This window comes from Oratosquilla oratoria, chromosome 37 (assembly GCF_046742065.1).
Source record: "Oratosquilla oratoria isolate Oo_2021 chromosome 37, ASM4674206v1, whole genome shotgun sequence".
Classification (NCBI taxonomy): Eukaryota; Metazoa; Arthropoda; class Malacostraca; order Stomatopoda; family Squillidae; genus Oratosquilla; species Oratosquilla oratoria.
The window spans coordinates 43,895,643-43,915,159 of NC_134813.1; the positions used below are offsets into that span (position 1 = coordinate 43,895,643).

Here is a 19,517-nt window from a genome sequence, read left to right on the forward strand (position 1 = left end):
AGAAGGCTTCAAATTATTACAAGGTTTAGACAATATGCTCATAGCCAAAAGTAGAAAATGAACTTCAGCACCATAAAAGTCCTAAGTATTGGACATGGGTAAAATCACAAAAATACCTTCAGTAAGTTACTCAATAGGAAAAAGGTCAATTACAAAAAGAAGGATCTAGCAGTATTGGTCAAGGATTTTATGTCACCAAACAAAAATCTCAGCAAAAGTGTGGGTGAGACAGAGAATATTGATGAATATATAAGTGGTTTTTCAATCCATAGGAAAGGAAGTAATGAAAAAAATCATAACACATTTAATTCATAGAATATGCTGTGATGGTGTGGTTTTCCACACATAGTGAAGGACATTGAGCAAAGATTGAGTGAATACAAAAAGCAGCAACCAAATTGGTTTCAAGCCTTGCAGATAAAATGCCTGGAAGTAAAAGAGAACAAGTAATACAGCAATGACTTTATATTTTATTAATGTGAGTAATGTGATGCATCATTCACACGGCAGCTGATGCTGCTCACAAGAATTTGACTCGTACTGAAGTGGTTAAGGATTGATTGGAACTTTTCTTGCATGGTTACTCCAACTGTGAAATGAACTCTGCTTTTTCATATGTATCAGAACATAAGATTTTAATTTGTTTCATAATTATGAATAATAGGTTGACTACCACTTTGTTAAAAACTAATTTTTCTTCTAAACTTATTTCATAACAGGCTTGCCTGGACCAAAAGGTGTACAGGGTCCTTTTGGAATGGTTGGATTCCCAGGACCCAAAGGAGAGGATGGTTTGCCTGGCCTCCCTGGGACAAAGGGCTTCCCTGGAATTGCAGGAACACCAGGTAGGTTTTGGGTTGTTGTTTTTTTCCACCCCCTAATTCTCATTCTCTCTCTCTCTCTCTCTCTCTCTCTCTCTCTCTCTCTCTCTCTCTCTCTCTCTCTCTCTCTCTCTCTCTCTCTCATGGTAGCAAGGTTGATTTTTTTCTGTTTATTTATTCTATCTTTATATATCTTTATCTTTCTTATCTAGTACATGTGAATATGATTACAACCAACAAAAGGATATTGGACCAGAGTCCAATTTATACTAATAATTATATCTTTCTTATCTAGTACATGTGAATATGATTACAACCAACAAAAGGATATTGGACCAGAGTCCAATTTATGCTAATACACTTAACATATTAAAAAAATTATGGTAGCATGACATGAATTAAGATATATGAGAGAAGTCATCTGACTTGAATCTTTTGATAAAGTGAGTAGGTTACCCACTTAGGAAATCTACCAGCCATATAAAAAAAGACACAAATATTATATAGCACTGCTACCATGACAGAACTAAGGGCCTCCCCTGTATGGATGGGCATCACAAGGCCTCAACCTCTTTCCCTTCACCTATTTTTTAATCTTAGTGTGCAGTGAACAGTATTGGCCATACTACACTATTTCCTCTAGAACTAGTCACTATTATTTCATGTAATTTTGGGTGAGTCTGGATGCCTTTGATTGGCAAATTTATTCAGAGAGTCTGTTGACCCTATCATTTACAATATCCAAAGCTTAGTCACTTTAATTTGTTTTCTACATCTAATTTTTATTATTATTATTATATATATATATATATATATATATATATATATATACATATATATATACATATATATATATATATATATATATATATATATATATATATATATATCCTTTGTGATAATCACTCCCAGGTCTTTTTCAGAACTCACTTTTTTTACTTCCTTTGTACTGATTTAATATTGTCCTGATTTTACTTTTTCCAAACTCCATTATGCTACATTTCTTTATGTTGAAGTCCACCTCCCACTTCTGACTCCATTCCTAAACCTTGTTTAGTTCTCTCTGTAGTGACTCGCAGTCCTTTTCTGTACTTACTTTCCTCATCAGTTTTGTGTCATCTGCAAAGAAGTTCATGTAACATTCTACACCCTTATCCATGTGCTCTTATCTCTGAGCACTACTTTCATTTTTCTCTCATGCAAGAAATCCTCTGTTTTAATAGTTTTCCTTGTATCCCTCCTATGGTTTCCAATTTTCTTAAAAAAAAATAGTGTGGTACTTTATCAAAAGCTTTTTGTAAATCTAGGAAAGCACAATCAGCCCATCCATTCCTTTTTTGTATTATGTCTATTAGTCTTGAATAGAAACAGATCAAATTTGTGGTACATGAACTTCCTGTCTAAATCCGAATTGTCTCGAGTTTAGGATATTGTTTTCCTCCAGATGTTTTGTCCATCTATTTTTTATAACTTTTTCACAAATTGTGGCTACTGTACTTGTAAGGGAGACTGATATTTGAGATGAAATGTCTGAAATGTACAGTAGGGATGACAAGGTTAGATAGAATGAGAAATGAGTAGGTGAGGAGGAGAGCGAGGTGGAAAAGGAAATGGCGAACAGAGCTGATAAAAGACTATTGGGAGGGTTTGAACACGTGAAAAGAATTAATTAATTTTATTTAGTAAAAGAGGTGTGGAAGTTCCAGGTGGATGGAGTGAACTTATGGGGATGACCTAGGATGAGATGGATAGATGGGGTGAAAGGGGTGTTGAGCAAGAGGGGAATGTCTGTTGAGCAGAGAAGGAAGAGGCAGGAGATAGGAGTGTGTGAAGAATGGCTGTCTATAGATGATACTGTGATTTAAGGATGGGAGGGGGTAGGAGATGTGGTTGAGTATGAATGATGTTTTGACACAACCCAAATGGATTTCTCCCTATCTCCTTTTTTTCTGCATGAAGGGATGGAGAAGGGGGTTGCTGAGTTAAGCAATTTTGCTGTGGATGTACTGTATCTTACAGCATTGCTTCTGACCCAGGGCAGTGGGCAGGATACAGGGATGACCCATTATCTATGAGGAGCTATGATTAAAGGGAAGAAAGGGTGGTGGATGGGAGTGAAATAGGTGGGAGTGAAATGGGTGGAAGTGGGTATGTACCTTTTGGCATAGCTACCTTTATTTTATGGGGGAAATAGCCTTTGGTATATAGATAGACAGACATGTAGGACATGTGCTGGACCTACCTGTGATTACTCTGCAGAACCAGACATGTATGGAGGTTGGTTATAGACCTGACAGACTGCCAATGACCTTCAGTCAACCTGGAGATCCACACCAGGATTCAAGTGAGCACGACCTCCCCAGGTCCACAAGGAGGTGCAGCACCCAAAGGGCCAGTTCTTGATCAGGTTCAGAAACTTTATCTATTCACCCTTCTACTTATCTCCAAGTATTTCCTCCTTCATGTCTTTTCACATATGGAAGTTGGTACAGTCAACTAACTAACGCATTTTTGATTTAACAATAAGAGCACTGAGAGAGAGGGCCTCCACACGGTCACTATCCTGTGCTCTGTTTTGATCTCAGCTTCTACACCAAAACAAAAAAGAAAACAGTGTCACCAACCCACAATTAATGATAAACTAATTTTTAAGTGTATGGACCGTGATTATAAGTCATAAAAGCTTGAATTTTTTTTACAGAGAAATGAATAATTTAGAGATTTTAAACTCTCATTTTTTGTTCTACACCAAAACAAAAAAGAAAATGGTGTCACCAACCCACAATTAATGGTAAACTAATTTTTAAATGTATGGACCATGATTATAAGCCATAAAAGCTTGAAATATTATTACAGAGAAATTAGTAGTTTAGTAAGAGATTGTAAACTCTTGTTTTCTGTTCTACACCAAGACAAAAAAGAAAACAGTGTCACCAACCCACAATATATAGACTAATTTTGTTTGTTCTTGTGTGCACATAGAATAAATGTGTACTACAAATAAATACAAAGAATGTGTGTTTTGGTTGTTCCTGTGAGCTACAAATGTATTGATAATGTGTTTGTTCAAGTTTAGGGTAACAAAATCCCAAAATAGACAAGACTTTCCCAGTGTCCAGGAACCTAACCCCCCTATTACCATTATTTCCTATGGAAAAAATATGTTTAACTAAAGCAATTTTGATTAACACAACATCTCCAGGAACGTAACCTTTGCGTAAATTGAGTTGACCGTAGCCTGGTACCTGCTCTTTCACCCATCCTGTTAGCTGGAGACAAAATCTACCATTATCATTCTTTGTACATTTCATAAATTTATTTCAGCCCACATTCTCTTTTGACTTCCTCCTCTCTCAAGCTTTTCCAAATTCAGTCACTAACTTTTTTTTTTTTCTGATAGGAACTCCTGGTTTGCCTGGACTTGATGGACTTCCTGGTTCAAAGGGTGCAAAAGGTGAAATGGGAATACAAGGCTTTCCTGGACAATCTGGTGAGACTGGTAAACCTGGTTCATTTGGCCCTCCGGGTGAAAAGGGAGAACCTGGGCGGACCGGTTTCCCTGGTGTTGCTGGACGACCTGGCAGAGAGGGACCAAAAGGAGACAAAGGACTTAGGGGTATACCAGTAAGTTTAACATGTTACATTGTAGATTCTGTTGTACCCAATTAAATACATTAGTTTTAATCTTTCACTTTTTGCTTTTTCTTTCACTACAGTTACTTTACAGATACTATCATTAATTCATAGTATCAGCATTTACCTCACAAAAGACTATTTAGGTTAACTTTGTCTTTTCACCTACTGATAAAATCAAAATATCAATTCAAGGTTGCAAAGGATAAAATGCCAGGCCTACCTCTGATACACTTCATGGAGATAAAGACATTCACCTTAGTATACATTAAAAACTGAGTATATTAGTCATATACAGTTTACATTAAGAAATGTCTAATGTACTAAATTGTTACTCCTAAGGGACCAACTGGCATTCCTGGACCAGTTGCAGACAAAGGAGATAAGGGATCTAAAGGGGACATTGGCAACCCTGGGCAAAGTGGACGACCTGGCCCAATTGGAATTGCTGGTCCCAAAGGAGACAAGGGAAGGGATGCTTTTGGCCGGCAAGGAGAACTTGGAGACAAAGGTAGTGCAGGTCCTCCTGGATTACCTGGTCTAGATGGACGACCAGGAGAAAAGGGTGATGATGGTGTCCAAGGCTTCCCTGGCATGACAGGAGATAAGGTATATATATATTCCAAAGACCCTTTTCCCCTAATAAAGGATGTGGGTGAATCAAAACACACACAAAATATAAATTTCAATGGGTGTTTGTGTATGTATTTTACCATGTTGTAGTGTATAGGGTTGGAGCAATGCTCATGTAGTACCATCTCTTTTCCTTCATTTGTCAAACCTTGCCTTGAATTCCTTTATAGTGTTGCCTTGGGTCATGTTTTCATGTAACTTATTCCACAAGTCTACACTTCAATGGATTATACTTCTTGACATATTTTAAACAGTTTTGTTTTTTCAGTTTTGTTTTCTTTTTACTCATACCAGTAAAATCTTTTTTGTCCACTTTCTCCAAACCTGCTTCCAGTCTACATATTCTCATGTCACCTCTCTTCATTCTTCCAAGGTAGTCCCAGTTTCATCAACCCTTCCTCATATAACATGTTGAGACCAGGGATCATCTTGTTTGCCATCTTTTATATTATCTCAATTTTTCTTATATCTTTCTATAAGTATGGTGACCATATCACCGCTGTGTGTGAATGTGTATGCCTAATTATAGTATAGAGGAAAGGAGATATGCTCATGATGTGCATTTTTCCATATATCATACTTAGCTTATTTTGTTTATGGCCAATGCTGTATTTACCTAATTGTACCCAACTGTAGTATACAGGAAAGGAGCAATGCTCATAGGATCCCATCTCCTACTCTCAAATTTTATCATACCTACCCTCAAATTAATGTACAGTTACAACTTAATCTGTATCCTTGATTTCTAATATTATCATATTTAGATCTGAACTCATGTATTGTTTGAGCTTGGGCTACATTACCTTCTAAGCTATTCCAAGTACTGTATTTGTGCACCTATATGGAAAACTGTATTTCTTCACATCCTTTAAATATGTGGTCATACTTAATTTATTCCCATGACCTCTTAAAGCACCCCCCATCATTAATCAAGAGATCTCTTCTGTCAATGCAATCTATCCCCTTTAGTGATGAATATTGTAATCATATCACCTCTTTCTCTTTGATCTTTCAAAGTTGGCACCCTCAGTGTCTTTCCTCATATGGTTTATCTGTCAGACTGGGGACCAGTTTAGTTGCTGCATTTTGTATTCTTTTAATCTTGCTTATATCCTTCACTTTGTGGGGGGGCCATACTACTGATGTGTATTCCAGTCTTCTATGTATCAAGGTTTCAATTAATTTTTTCATTGAAACCCTGAGTCATGTAGACTTGTGTGTATCTATTTACCTAATTGTAATTACCAAGTTGTAGTATACAGGAAAGGAGCAACACTCATTGGGTTCCATCACCTTTTCTAATTTATCATACATAGCCTCAAATTCATGTACAGCTCAAACTTAATCTGTAACTTTCATTTCCATTTATTATATTTAGATTTGAGAGGGGGGGTCGCTGATTTAATGAAGCGGCCTTGCTGTGGATGTGCTGTGTCTGGCGACACTGCTTCTGACCCAGGGCAGTGGACAAGGTGCAGGGATGACCTGTCATCCAGGAGGTGCTAAGATAAGAGGGAGGGTGGAGGGGTGTGGAGTGTACTCAGGGATGGAATGGGTGGGAATGATTTTATGCCTTTTCCTTTTTGGCTACCTCCCTTGTAAGGGGGCAAAAGTCTTGGTATATGTATGTAAGTATGTAGATTTGAATTAATATATTTTTCCAGCCTGGGCTATATCACCTGCTATGCTTATGTTTATGAGAAGAAAGATGGATGTACTGGCTTTGAGTGAAACTAAAATGAAAGGAAAGGGCGACTGTGAGTTTGGGAGTGTAGCTGGGAGGTACTCAGGAGTGAAGAGGGGATGAGGGAGAGAAGGGGTGGCTATACTAGTAAGTGAAGAGATAGGTAAGAGGGTAGTGGAGTGGAAGGTGTCATCAAGGTTGACGTGGATGAAGGTGAAGCTGGGAAAAGAGATGTGGGTTTTTGTAAGTGCGTATGGGCCTGGTAGTAAGAAGAGCGTAGAGGAAAGGGAGGCTTTTTGGGTAGATATAAATGAGTGCATAGAGGGATTAGGGAGAAATGTCAATGTAGTTGTTTTGGGAGACCTAAATGCTAGGGTAGGAAATGAACCAATTGACGAAGTGATTGGGAAGTATGGAGTTCCAGGTAAAAATCGTAGTGGAGAATTGATGGTGGAGATGTGTCTTGAAAGAGAGTTGATGATAGCAAATACAGTGTTTAAGAAGAAAATCAAGCATAAGTACACATGGGAGAGGGTGGTGGATGGAAGGGTGGCAGATAGAGCATTAATGGACTATATAGTGGTGACCAGGAGTATGGACTGTGATGCATGAGGGGGAGTGGGTGAGGGATGGGGGGTGAGGAAGTATGTATGAGAAAAAAAATTGACGCAGCCCAAAGGGATTTCTCCCCGTCTTCTCCTTTTGTGCATGAGGGGACGGAGAAGGGGGGTCGCCGAATTTATGAAGCGGCCTTGATGTGGATGTGCTGTGTCTTACGACACTGCTTCTGACCCAGGGCAGTGGACAGGATGCAGGTATGACCCGTCATCCAGGAGGTGCCAAGATAGGAGGGTGGAGGGGAGTGGAATATATGGGAAATAAAAAAGGGTGGGAGTGGTTTCTATGCCTTTTTCTTTTTGGCTACCCCCCGTGTAAGGGGGAAAAAGCCTTTGGTATATGTATGTATGTATGCTTCCAAATATGCATCTGTATGGAAAATTTTATTTCTTCATATCCTTTAAAAATGTGATCTTTCTTAATTTGTTCCCATGACCACCTTGAAGTCTCCCATCCGTAATCAAGAGAACTATCCCCTGTAGTGACCTGATTATTGAAATCATATCACCACTTTCTCTTTGATCTTTCAAAGTTGGCAGACCTGGTGCTTTAAGTCTTTCCCCATATGATATATCTTGCAGGCTGGGTACCAGTTTGGTTGCTGGCCTTTGTATTTTCTTTATCTTGCTTATAACCTTCACTCTGTGTAGGGACCATACTGGTACCACTGATGCATATTCCAATCTTAGATGGATCAGGGTGTGTATATATTTACCTAATTATAGTATATAGGAAAGGAGCAATCCTGATTGGGTCCAATCTCCTACACTCTGATCTATCATACCTAGCCTGAAATTCATGTACAGTTTCATCTTGTTCTGTATTCTTGATTTCCTGTTACCATATTTAGATTTAAATTAATGTAGTATTCCAGCTTGGATTATCACCTTCCAAGCTATCCCAAGTATTTATGCATCTATTTGGAAAACTGTATTTCTTCTTATCCTTTAGGTAGGTAGTCTTCTTTAATTTGTTCTCATGACCTCTTAAGGCCCTCCTATCCTTAATCAAGAGATCTCTTCTGTCAATGTTGTTTATCCCCTACAGTGACCTGACTATTGTAATCATATCACTTCTTTCTCTTTGGTCTTTCAAAATTGTTAGATCCAATGGTTTTAGTCTTTCATCATATGGTTTATCTGCCAGTCTGGGGACGTTTGATTGCTGCCTTTAGTATTCTCTTGATCTTACTTATATCCTTCACTCTGTGTGGGGACCATACCAATGACAGTAATAGACGGATCATGGTTTCTGAGTTTTTTATCATCTCATAATCCGTAGTGTGCATGTATTTACCTAATTGTAGTATACAGAAAAGGAGCAATGCTCATTGGGTCCTGTCTCCTGTTCTCTAATTTCCTAACATACCTAGACTGAAATTCATGTATGGTTCCAACTTAATCTATGTCCTTGACTTCCGATTATCATATTTAGATTTGAATTCATGTATTATTTGAGCTTGTGCTATATCACCTACTAAGCTATTCCACATATTTATGCATCTACATGGAAAATTTATTTCTTTACATTCCTTAGACATGTGGTCTTTCTTAATTCACTCCCATGACCTCTTAAAGCCCCCATCTTTAATCAGGTGATCTCTTCTGTCAATGCCATCTATTCCCTCTAGTGACCTGAGCACTGTAATCATATCATCCCTTTCTCTTCAATCTTTCAAAGTTGGCAGACCCAGTACTCATATTCTGTCCTCACATGGTTTATCTGCCAGGCTGGGGACCAGTTTGGTTGCTGCCCTTTGTATTCTCTTGATCTTGCTTATATCCATCATTCTGTGGAGACCATACTACTGACACATATTCCAGTCTTGGACATATCATGGTTGCCATGAGTTTTTTCATCATCTCTTCATCCACGTGGTGGAACATCACTTTCATCTTCTGCAGTAGTCCACATGTCTCTCCCACAATCCTGCTGATATGTCTGTGAAGTGACAGGTTGTCTTTTATCAAGACTCCTAAGTCTTTCTCCTCTCTTGCTTTTATATTGGGTTCATTTCCCAAGGAATAGTAGGGTGGCTTTTTGCAGCTATTGCCCATTTCCAGTACTTTGCTTTTTTTTTTTATATTGAACTTCATTTCCCATTCTTGGCTCCATGCAAAAATAGTGTTTGGATCATTTTGCAATAGTCTACCATCCTCCTTGTTTTTCACTCTTCTTATGGTTTTTGCATCATCTCCAAACATAGCTTGTTCCTTCCATCATGTCATCATTAACATAGACAAGAAACATTATTGGTGCAAGCACTGAACCTTATGGAACTCCACTTGTTACTGCCCTCCAGCTTGACATCTTGTCCTTTACTACTGTCCTCGTGTATCTTTCCTTCAAAAACTCTTTAATCCATTCTAGCAGTTTGCCACTCAGTCTTCCAACATGTTCCAATTTCTACAAAAGTCAACTGTGAGGTACTTTATCAAATGCCTTCTCTAGGTCCAGATACATGTAGTCCATCCACCCCTCTCTCCCTTGCAGCACATCAATCAATCTTGAGTAAAAACTTGGTTCAACACACATGACCTTCCATATCTGAAGGCAATCTGTCTGTCAGAATGTTCATCTTTTCAAGATATTTGGTCCATTGATCTTTCACAATCTTTTCACATAATTTCACAATTGTGCTGGTTACAATAGTGAAATTATGTGAAAGGATTGTGAAAGATCTTTGTATGTGAGAGAGAGAGGAAGGGGGGAGGCAACAGAGGCAGGCAACCAGGCAGATAACTATATGTACGTTTCCATTTTTTCAGGGTAATCGTGGTTTCCCTGGTTCACCAGGATTGTGTGAGCTAATTCCAGGTGAACAGGGCCCTCAAGGTCCTCCTGGAAGCAAAGGAGACAGAGGGCTCAATGGCCTTGATGGAGCAAAGGGAGACCATGGAGCATCTGGTAAGTGCTTCAAGCTTTGCCGCGCTTTAATTCATGTTGCGTCCTTGTGGAATGATAGCAATAGTTTTTTGTAAGATGAGGCTGACAATGGTTACCTACATGTGGTGGTCCTTATAGGTAAATCAATCAGTAGCTCCTAAGTAATTAAGTAACTGGCAGCTATCACCTGATTCCCCCATAAGTTGCTCAAGGAGGAAAGGTTGTCTGGGTAAGGCTAGGGTGTGATTACTGCCTTGAAGGGCGGGGAGAATTATGCATCTGTGGCTACACCTGTTCTTTGTTGGTTTTGTTTTAACATGGTGACCTTGATGCAGATGTGATAATGTGTTTTTTTCTTTATTGTGGGGTGATTTCTCTGTATGGCTGATGTCTGGGAGAGTATGGTGGAGTGAGGAGTTTAGTGGTCAGTCTTGGAGTGCTTATTTTTTTATTTGAGTATTTTTTTTTTTTTTAAGAGAAAAAGGAGGCGAATCAAGTAGAGAGGAAAAGATAAAAGGTGCAGATGGAGAGATGATAATGGAAGAGAAGGCAGTGAGAGGAAGGTGGGCAGAGTATTTTAGAGAGTTGCTAAATGTCAAGGAGGATAGGGAGGGAAAGGTAGTTGCAGTGGGAAGCGCTAAGAAAATGAGAGTGATGAGTGAGGAAAATGGAGGAGAAATAGGGAAGGATGAAGTGAAAGCAGCTGTTAAGATGATAAGAGCAGGTAAGGCACCTGGTCTGGATGGATGCCATGCAGAATGTCTGAAGAAAGGAGGTACAGTGATGGTGGACTGGCTGGTGAGGTTATTTAATATTTGTTTGAGAGAGGGTAGAGTGCCTGTATAGTTCCGCTTTACAAGGGAAAAGGGGACAAGTGTGAGTGTAGTAGTTTCAGAGGGATCAGCTTGTTGAGTGTAGTTGGGAAGGCATATGGATTGAGAGGATTAGGATAGGAACAGAGGGAGTAATTGGTGAGGAACAGTGTGGGTTTAGGACAGGTAGGGGTTGTGTAGATCAGATCTTTGTGGTAAGACAGATATGTGAGAAAGCTATAGGAAAAGTTAAGGATGTTTTTTGGGCTTTTATGGATCTGGAAAAGGCTTACGACAGGGTAGATAGGAAGGCACTGTGGGAGGTACTGCAGATATATGGGATAGGAGGAAAGCTGTTAAGAGCAGTCAAGAGTTTTTACAAGAGTAGTAGAACTTGTGTTAGGATTAGAAATGAAGAGAGTGAATGGTTTGAGGTAAAGGTGGGACTTCGTCAGGGATGTGTTATGTCACCCTGACTGTTCAATCTTTACATGGATGGGGTGGTGCGAGAGGTGAATGCAAGGGTAGTGGGTCAGGGGTTGGAGATGATTAAAGAAAATGGAGAAAAGTGGGAGGTGAGCCAGTTGTTGTTTGCTGACGACACTGTGCTTGTAGCAGGATCAGAGGAGGGATTGAGGAAGTTAGTGACAGAGTTTGAGAAGGTGTGTGATAGAAGGAATCTGAAGATAAATGTGGGTAAAAGTAAGGTGATGAGATGTACAAGGGGAGAGAGTGACAGCAGGCTGGAGGTGAGCATTAAGGGTGAAAGACTGGAGGAAGTGGATAGTTTTAGATATTTGGGTGCGAATGTGGCAGGAAAGGGAGGAGTGGGGGTGGAGGTAGGATGTAGATTGAGAGAAGCAAGTAAATGCCTTGGTGGATTGAAAAGTGTAATGAGAAATAGACATTTGGGAATGGATGCTAAGAGGAGGTTATATGAAGGAGTGATCATACCAACAGCATTGTATGGGGCAGAAACATGGAACATGAGAGAGGAAGAGAGAAGGAGTTTGAATGTGTTTGAGATGAAATGTCTTTAGAAGTATGATAGGCTAGATAGAGTAAGAAATGAGGAGGTGAGGAGGAGAACCGGGGTGGAAAGGGAACTGGGAGATAGGGTTGATGAAAGGGTATTAGGATGGTTTGGACACATGGAAAGAATGAGGGAAGAAAGATTGGTAAAAGAAGTATGGAAGGCAGAGGTGGAAGGAGTGAATATGAGGGGACGTCCTAGGATGAGATGAATGGATGGGGTGAAAGGGGCATTACAAAAGAGAGGAATGTCTGTGGAGGAAGGACGGGAGAGGACAGAAGATAGGGGTGAATAGAGAGGGGTTGTATATAGATGATGCTATGATGCATGAGGGGGAGTGGGTGGGAGAGGGGGTGAGGATGTATGTACGAGAAAAAAATTGACGCAGCCCGAAGGGATTTCTCCCCATCTTCTCCTTTTCTGCATGAGGGGACGGAGAGGGGTGTCGCCAAATTTATGAAGCAGCCTTCCTGTGGATGTGCTGTGTCTTGCAACACTGCTTCTGACCCAGGGCAGTGGACAGGATGCAGGGATGACCCATCATCCAGGAGGTGCCAAGATAAGAGGGAGGGAGGAGGGTGGAGGGGAGTGGAATATATAGGAAATGGAATGGGTGGGAGTGGTTTCTATGCCTTTTTCTTTGTGGCTACCCCCATGTAGGGGGAAAAAGCCTTTGGTATATGTATGTATGTATTTTTTTTTTCTTTTCTTTTTTTTTTTCTTTTTTTCTTTTTATGGGCACCATGTATAGTGTTGATAGGTTGTAGATGTTTCAGTGGCATGCCACTGCTGTTTATTTTATAAATTTATTTTTATTCACTTTATTATTTTTCTTTTATGTACTGGGATGGATCTGTGGAGTTGAGGGCACTTACATAGAAATGTGTACCAGTCATTTTCATTTGTTGTTCTGCAGAGCAATTTTGGTCTCGGTATGTAGATGTTCCATTGGGGGGGGGGGGGTTTGGTGCTTTGTTTTATGTAATTTGTGGGGTATTTATGTTTGTTTCCTTAATAGCTGAGAATCATGCCATTGAAGCTTTGTTGAGTGAGGTTCTTAAGAACTGTTTGCAGATTATGATTGTATGTATTTACCTATTCATAGCATACAGGAAAGGAGCAATACTTGTGAGGTCCTGTCTCTTATTCTCCAATTATCATGTACATAGCTTTAAATTTGTGCATGGGTCCAACTTGGTCTATAACCATACTTACAAGTCATCATATATAGATTGAATTTGCATATTGTTCCAGCTTGGTCTGCTTTTTAAATCATTCCAAGTGAAATTTTTAAATTATTCCAAGTGAAAAAGTGAATTCCTTCACATCCTTTAGACATTTAATCTTCCTCAGTTTGTTCTCGTGACCTCTTAAAGCCCTCCCATTCCTATTGAAGAGATCTTTTCTGTCAATGTAGCTGCCTATCCCCCTTGTGTGTGTATTTACCTAATTGTAGTTTACAGGAAAGGAGCAATGCTCATGGGGTCCTGTCTCTTACTCTTCAACTTGTCCTACCTAGCTCATGTGTGTACAGATACACATATTAACATCTTATTTCATACAGGTGCTCCTGGCATTCCTGGACGAGAGGGACAGCTTGGAGAAAAGGGTAACTTGGGTCCTCCCGGAATACCCGGCATTCCTGGTCAGAAGGGCTCTAAGGGAGAACAAGGTTTCCCAGGAGTTAAAGGCAACAAAGGAGATCCTGGACTGGATGGGCGAACTGGTGTGAAGGGTGAATTAGGAGAGCGAGGCTTCCAAGGTGCACCAGGATTACCTGGTATTGATGGACTCAAAGGTGAACGAGGCTTCCCAGGACCACATGGACCACAGGGTATTCCAGGCCAAACAATGAAGGGTGAAAAAGGTTTGCCAGGTCTTCCTGGAAAACCTGGAAGAAATGGAATTAATGGTCAATCAGGAGAGAAGGGTGAAATGGGCTTCCCTGGTCTACCAGGTACAAGAGGCCCAGTTGGGGAATCAGGTGTTCCAGGACTACAAGGAGAAAAGGGTGATCGAGGCTTCCAGGGAGCCTCTGGACGACCTGGTCAAAATGGATTACCAGGAGCTAAAGGAGAGGATGGCTGGCCAGGTCCTCCAGGACCCAAAGGAAATACAGGGGCAGATGGACAGCCTGGTCTTGTAGGACCTAAGGGTAACAAAGGCTTTTCTGGTCCAGCTGGTCTACCTGGAAGAAAAGGAGAAAAAGGAAGCAATGGATTGGTGGGTCGACCTGGTGAAAAGGGAATAAGAGGAGAGAAAGGTTTTGATGGCATACCTGGTATTCCTGGTCTCCCAGGTCCTCCTGGTTCTAAGGGAGATGGTGGACTGCCAGGACGACGTGGAGCTCAAGGGCTTCCTGGTCAGAAAGGACAGAGAGGTATTCCTGGACCACCTGGCCCTGCTGGACCCTCTGGTCCTGAGGGAAGTCCTGGCATGCCAGGAATGCCTGGCGAGAAAGGCGATCGTGGCCTTAATGGATTACCTGGTCCTGATGGACCACCTGGACAGCGGGGTGAGAGAGGATTTGATGGTACTCCAGGAAGAATAGTAAGTTTTTGCTACACTTTCTCAATTAGTAATGACACAAATGTTATTCATTTCTTCAAACATTTGAAATAGAATTTACTACTTGCAAATTGAGCATAACTCATTCTTTTTTCTTCTCTAGGGATTGCCAGGTTCTATTGGTGATCCAGGTCCACCTGGTGACAGCTGTGTAGCTGAAGCTCAGTATTCAGCTGGTATCTTGCTGGTACGACATTCTCAGAGCACAGTTCTACCCCGCTGTGAAGCTGGACACGCACTCTTGTGGGAGGGCTATTCATTGCTATACATTGAAGGCAATGAAAAGGCTCATCACCAGGATCTAGGTAAGGCTAAAACTGACACATTTCCCCCTGTGTACTTAAAGAGCTAGAAGTGGTAGTCATTAGTGGCTATTGGGGGATTGATTATAGAGTTCTTCAGAAATACTGGGAACTATAGTCAGGGAGAGGGAACATTGAGGAACTTGTGTCAACAGGTGCTTAATAAGTCCAAAGCTGTTATTTTTGTCAAAGGTGTAAGGACAGCTAGGGCAAATTGCAGTCATCTGCATCTGCATAATTGCAAAGAATAATTAAAGTCCAGTACTCAACAGTGGCACATTAACATAAGTTATTCATACTGTCTTCATGGTGGTGGTCATGATAAGGCTATTTAGTACATGTATTTATCTATGTTAGGCTTCTTTCCTATATGGAAATATATTTCCTATATGAAAATATGGGATGTAGCCAGCCAAGACATGCACCCACCCCTGCCCATCCTCCTCCCATATGTCACCCATTTCCATTTCATCTTAGCTCCTTGTGGATCATCTCTGTCCCCTGCCCATTGCCTGGATCAGAAGCAATGCAGCAAGACAGGACATCCACAGTAGGGCCAGCTGTTTCATTGACATGGCAACCCTGTCTCCTTGTCCCCTCATGCAAAATTAGAGAAGACAAAATTAGAGAAGACAAGACCCCTTCAGCCCACATCAGTTCATATTCAATTCACAACCATTCTCTACCCACACCCATCTTTTGTCTTCTCTCTTCCCTGCTCAACAGACATTCCCCTTTCACTCAAGGCTCCTTTCACCCCATTCATCCATCTCATTCTTGGTCTTCCCCTCAGTACTAATACATTTAGGTCTCTTAATCCAACACTCACTAACTACCACTTGTGCAGATGTTTGGGCCCAGGAGGACATAAACTCACTTCAGGAATTGGTGGTATTTTATGTCCTAAGCCAATTCTTGAAGTGGTACCATGTCTTGGGCTCAAATGTCTACATAAGTGGAGGTTGGCAAGCATTGAATTAAGAGGCTTAGGTGTACAGAATCAGCCTGGCAACAGACTCCTGATAGTTCAGAAGTAAGAACACCAAATACTTCACTGTCCTTCACTTTCCACAGACAACTTTACAAAATCTTTTCACTAAGCGACTTTTGGACTGAACGGCCATGGCAGTGGATAAGACTGAATATCTACAAATGCATCATTTCATTGTATGTGATTTCAGAAATAAGATCATAAAAGCTACATTATCTGAAACTTAACCATTCTTCCAACAGGTCTAGCAGGATCCTGTGTAAGACGATTCAGCACAATGCCGTTTATGTTCTGCGATTTCAACAATGTTTGCAACTATGCTTCACGAAATGACAAGAGCTACTGGCTTTCAACAAATGAGCCCATTCCAATGATGCCTGTGGAGGACACTGCCATTAGACAATACATCTCAAGGTAAGTCTTAAAACTTCCAATTTTTGAAAAATCACATTGTCTCATTCTGAATATGGAGCAAAGATGATCCTTTCTAAATGTTTGTATAAAAAATGAATAAACAATAATACCAAGGGCTTTTTCCCTCTTACGAAGGAGGTAGTCAAAGTCAAAGGCATAAATCCACTCCTACCCATTTCAACCCCACCCACTCCACTCCCATTCTTCATCCCTCTGCCCCATCTTTTCTTGGCTCATCCTGGATGATGGGTCATCCCTGCATCTCGTCCATTACTCTCAGTTCACCACCACAGTCTATTCTAGAAAACTGTTCCAGAACCAATTTGGTCAAGGATTGAAAATGTTTACTGATCTGCTGGACAGTTTTATTAGGGTGATATTTTTCCACAAAACTTTGAATTTCACCCCTTGGTTCCATTCAGGTTGGTCAAGAACTAATATTTTAGTAGACTAGTGGAGCAAAAAAATATAAATATGAAAAATAAGTGAATTAATAAAAATAAATTCTTGGTAGAGAACAGATTTGTTCCACTGCAGAGACATTTAAAAACTGGCACAATTTTCTGGCACAAAGAGGAATATAATTAAGATTGAAAGACTACAAAGAGCACCAACCAAATTGGTCCCTAACTTAGCAAAAAGCAAACAAATTGTGGGTGATGATGATATGGTTTAACATCACAAACTCTCCCCTATTGGGAGGCTAGGACGGTACCCCTTACAGAGGAATTTGTAGTGTGGAATTTAATGAACCATGCCCTTGGTCCAACTTCACCAGTGGCAGGGTTTATGCCCTTGACCTTCGCTGCAAGTAACAACGTCCTAACCCACTTGACTAGTGGAAGTAATAATTAGAAAAAATTACTTTTATTTAGAAGAAAGAAGAGAGGTGATGCAATTGGTTCAATCAGGTCAATTAAAGAAGTGGACAAAATTGGTTTAGGCTGGGAAAGAATCATGGAGTCATGGGACCAATTTGAAAATACTGTGCCTGAAATATACAGAGAAACAATTTTCCATGTATGTGTATCAAATTGTAAAGTAGCTTATACAAGGAAGTAGCCCACTTAAAAAAGAATATAGTGACACAGAAATGGAATCCCACAAGGATAACTCATTTCATGCACAGATCACATTCACTTTATTAGGTGTAAAGTCTATTAAATCATAAAAAATAAAAGGCATACATGATCATTATTTTTTTCTTATTTGCATTTCTTTCAACAGGTGTGTTGTATGTGAGGCACCTTCAAATGTTATAGCAGTTCACAGTCAGTCTTTAACAATCCCTGAATGCCCAGGAGGATGGTCTGGCCTCTGGATTGGATACTCCTTTGTTATGGTAAGTTGCACTGCCCCTTATTCGTCATCCTATCTCCTTTTTTCATACTCATTAAATTATACATTTCTTTCTTTGATAAGGAGAGAAATCTCTCCAGCCCTCACTACCACCCTTCACCAACTAAATTACAGACAGAAAAGATATCAGGACATAAAGTTAGAATTGTTACATAGATACACAAAAGTGCTCTCTAACAAAATATGAAAAAATCTATGGATGGGACTCTGGAAACATAGAAACATTAATGAAGTAACATTTGACATCAACATACATACATTGTTAGTTACACTAAAAACCCAAGGATACCTCTACCAGCTCCAGACTTTCAATGTAAAAACATAGCCTGGGTGGTAAATTGAATATCCATTACCCTGTGGCTAAACATCCAAACTGCAGTTCAAAGAGGTAATACTATCCTAGACCAACTTCCAATCTTGAATATATTAAATTCCAGCTCCAAACCCCTGCCCATCCATAGCTTTCTAAGTATAGATTCAAATTACATTTAAGTATGAATGTCACCACTTATGTTTGATTACAGCACACAGCAGCTGGGGCTGAAGGTGGTGGCCAGTCCTTGAGCAGTCCTGGATCCTGCTTAGAAGACTTCCGTGCAACCCCCTTCATAGAGTGCAATGGGGCAAGAGGAACATGTCATTACTTTGCTAATAAATTTAGCTTCTGGTTAGCAACTGTGGATGGCAGAAACCAATTTAATCGGCCAACTTCTGAAACCCTGAAGGCTGGCAACCTCCGTACACGTGTGTCCAGATGCCAAGTGTGCGTTAAGAACTAAGACTTGGGTGCTATTTTGCAAACTTATCATGGCCTATTTCTTTAAAAAGAAGAGCAGTTGCTTTTAGTACATAAGACATGAACTAAATATTTCATTTAAAATCTTTTAAACATCAAGACATGAAAGGTCATGACAATAATATGTAGTTAAGATTGTACCGCCAGTGTAAATATGTCTACTTCTAGTCTGTGTGGCTTATTGTTTCATGTGTAACATTTTGTATCTCAAGATCTGTTATTTCCTTGTATAAAAAATCCATCACACATGTGGACTTTCATGAAGATGTGCATGTGCTCAAATGTAGAAATCATTAGCCTTTCTAAACATTTCCATATGTCCTTGAGGTGCTTTCACTTTTAACTTTAAGTTTGATATCTCACTGTGTTCATGGAAATATATTTCTCAAGTATGGTGCTATGACAGTAGTAGAATTTTTAATATAGATTTTATTCCCTGCAGCTGTTTCTGTTGTCACCATTATAATAATTGTACTTTTATGATTATTATAATAGCTATTATTATTCTACAAATCAACACTGCCATTCAGAGTTTCTTTGTGAATCTCTGTTTATTTTCTTTTTTTTTCTTATCTATGTGCTTAGGTTCTTAGGGATATTACTATCAAATACTGTTATTAATAGGATTCTGTGCCTATTAAAGTACAGCTGGGTTTTTTCAATAAAATACAAAATAGGAATCAGCAAATTTATGTAAAGATTGTTGAAATACATTTTTAATTTCCTACTTCATGCTTATAGACTTGTGTTTTCCTAGATCCATTATTATATTAAAATCAAGCTGACCCTATTAGCAATAACAAACATGACATACAAAGGCCAATATAGCCTTTAGTAGTGATGATCTTTTAATATTAATTTAAGTACTGCAATATTTATAAATCAGCTTATATATTTAAACTGAGAAATTGTTTGGAAAAGACTGCATTCATTGAAACCAATTACTCCTGAATTGGTTGAGTGCAGG

At 39.7% G+C, this 19,517-nt stretch overlaps 1 protein-coding gene across 4 annotated transcripts in view; it reads left to right on the plus strand.

The window, feature by feature from the left end:
* Col4a1 (Collagen type IV alpha 1) overlaps positions 1-19,290 on the plus strand; it is a 367,458-nt gene extending 348,168 nt beyond the window's left edge. For all 4 annotated transcript variants that reach the window (XM_076175657.1, XM_076175659.1, XM_076175658.1 and 1 more), the window contains 9 exons: positions 720-845; positions 4,222-4,445; positions 4,797-5,063; positions 10,158-10,296; positions 13,685-14,670; positions 14,792-14,993; positions 16,224-16,395; positions 17,623-17,737; positions 18,279-19,290. In XM_076175657.1, the coding sequence (XP_076031772.1) occupies positions 720-845; positions 4,222-4,445; positions 4,797-5,063; positions 10,158-10,296; positions 13,685-14,670; positions 14,792-14,993; positions 16,224-16,395; positions 17,623-17,737; positions 18,279-18,533 (2,486 nt within the window). In that variant the 3' untranslated portion in view covers positions 18,534-19,290. The remainder of the gene's footprint in view (positions 1-719; positions 846-4,221; positions 4,446-4,796; positions 5,064-10,157; positions 10,297-13,684; positions 14,671-14,791; positions 14,994-16,223; positions 16,396-17,622; positions 17,738-18,278) is intronic.
* The last annotated feature ends 227 nt before the right edge of the window (positions 19,291-19,517 follow it).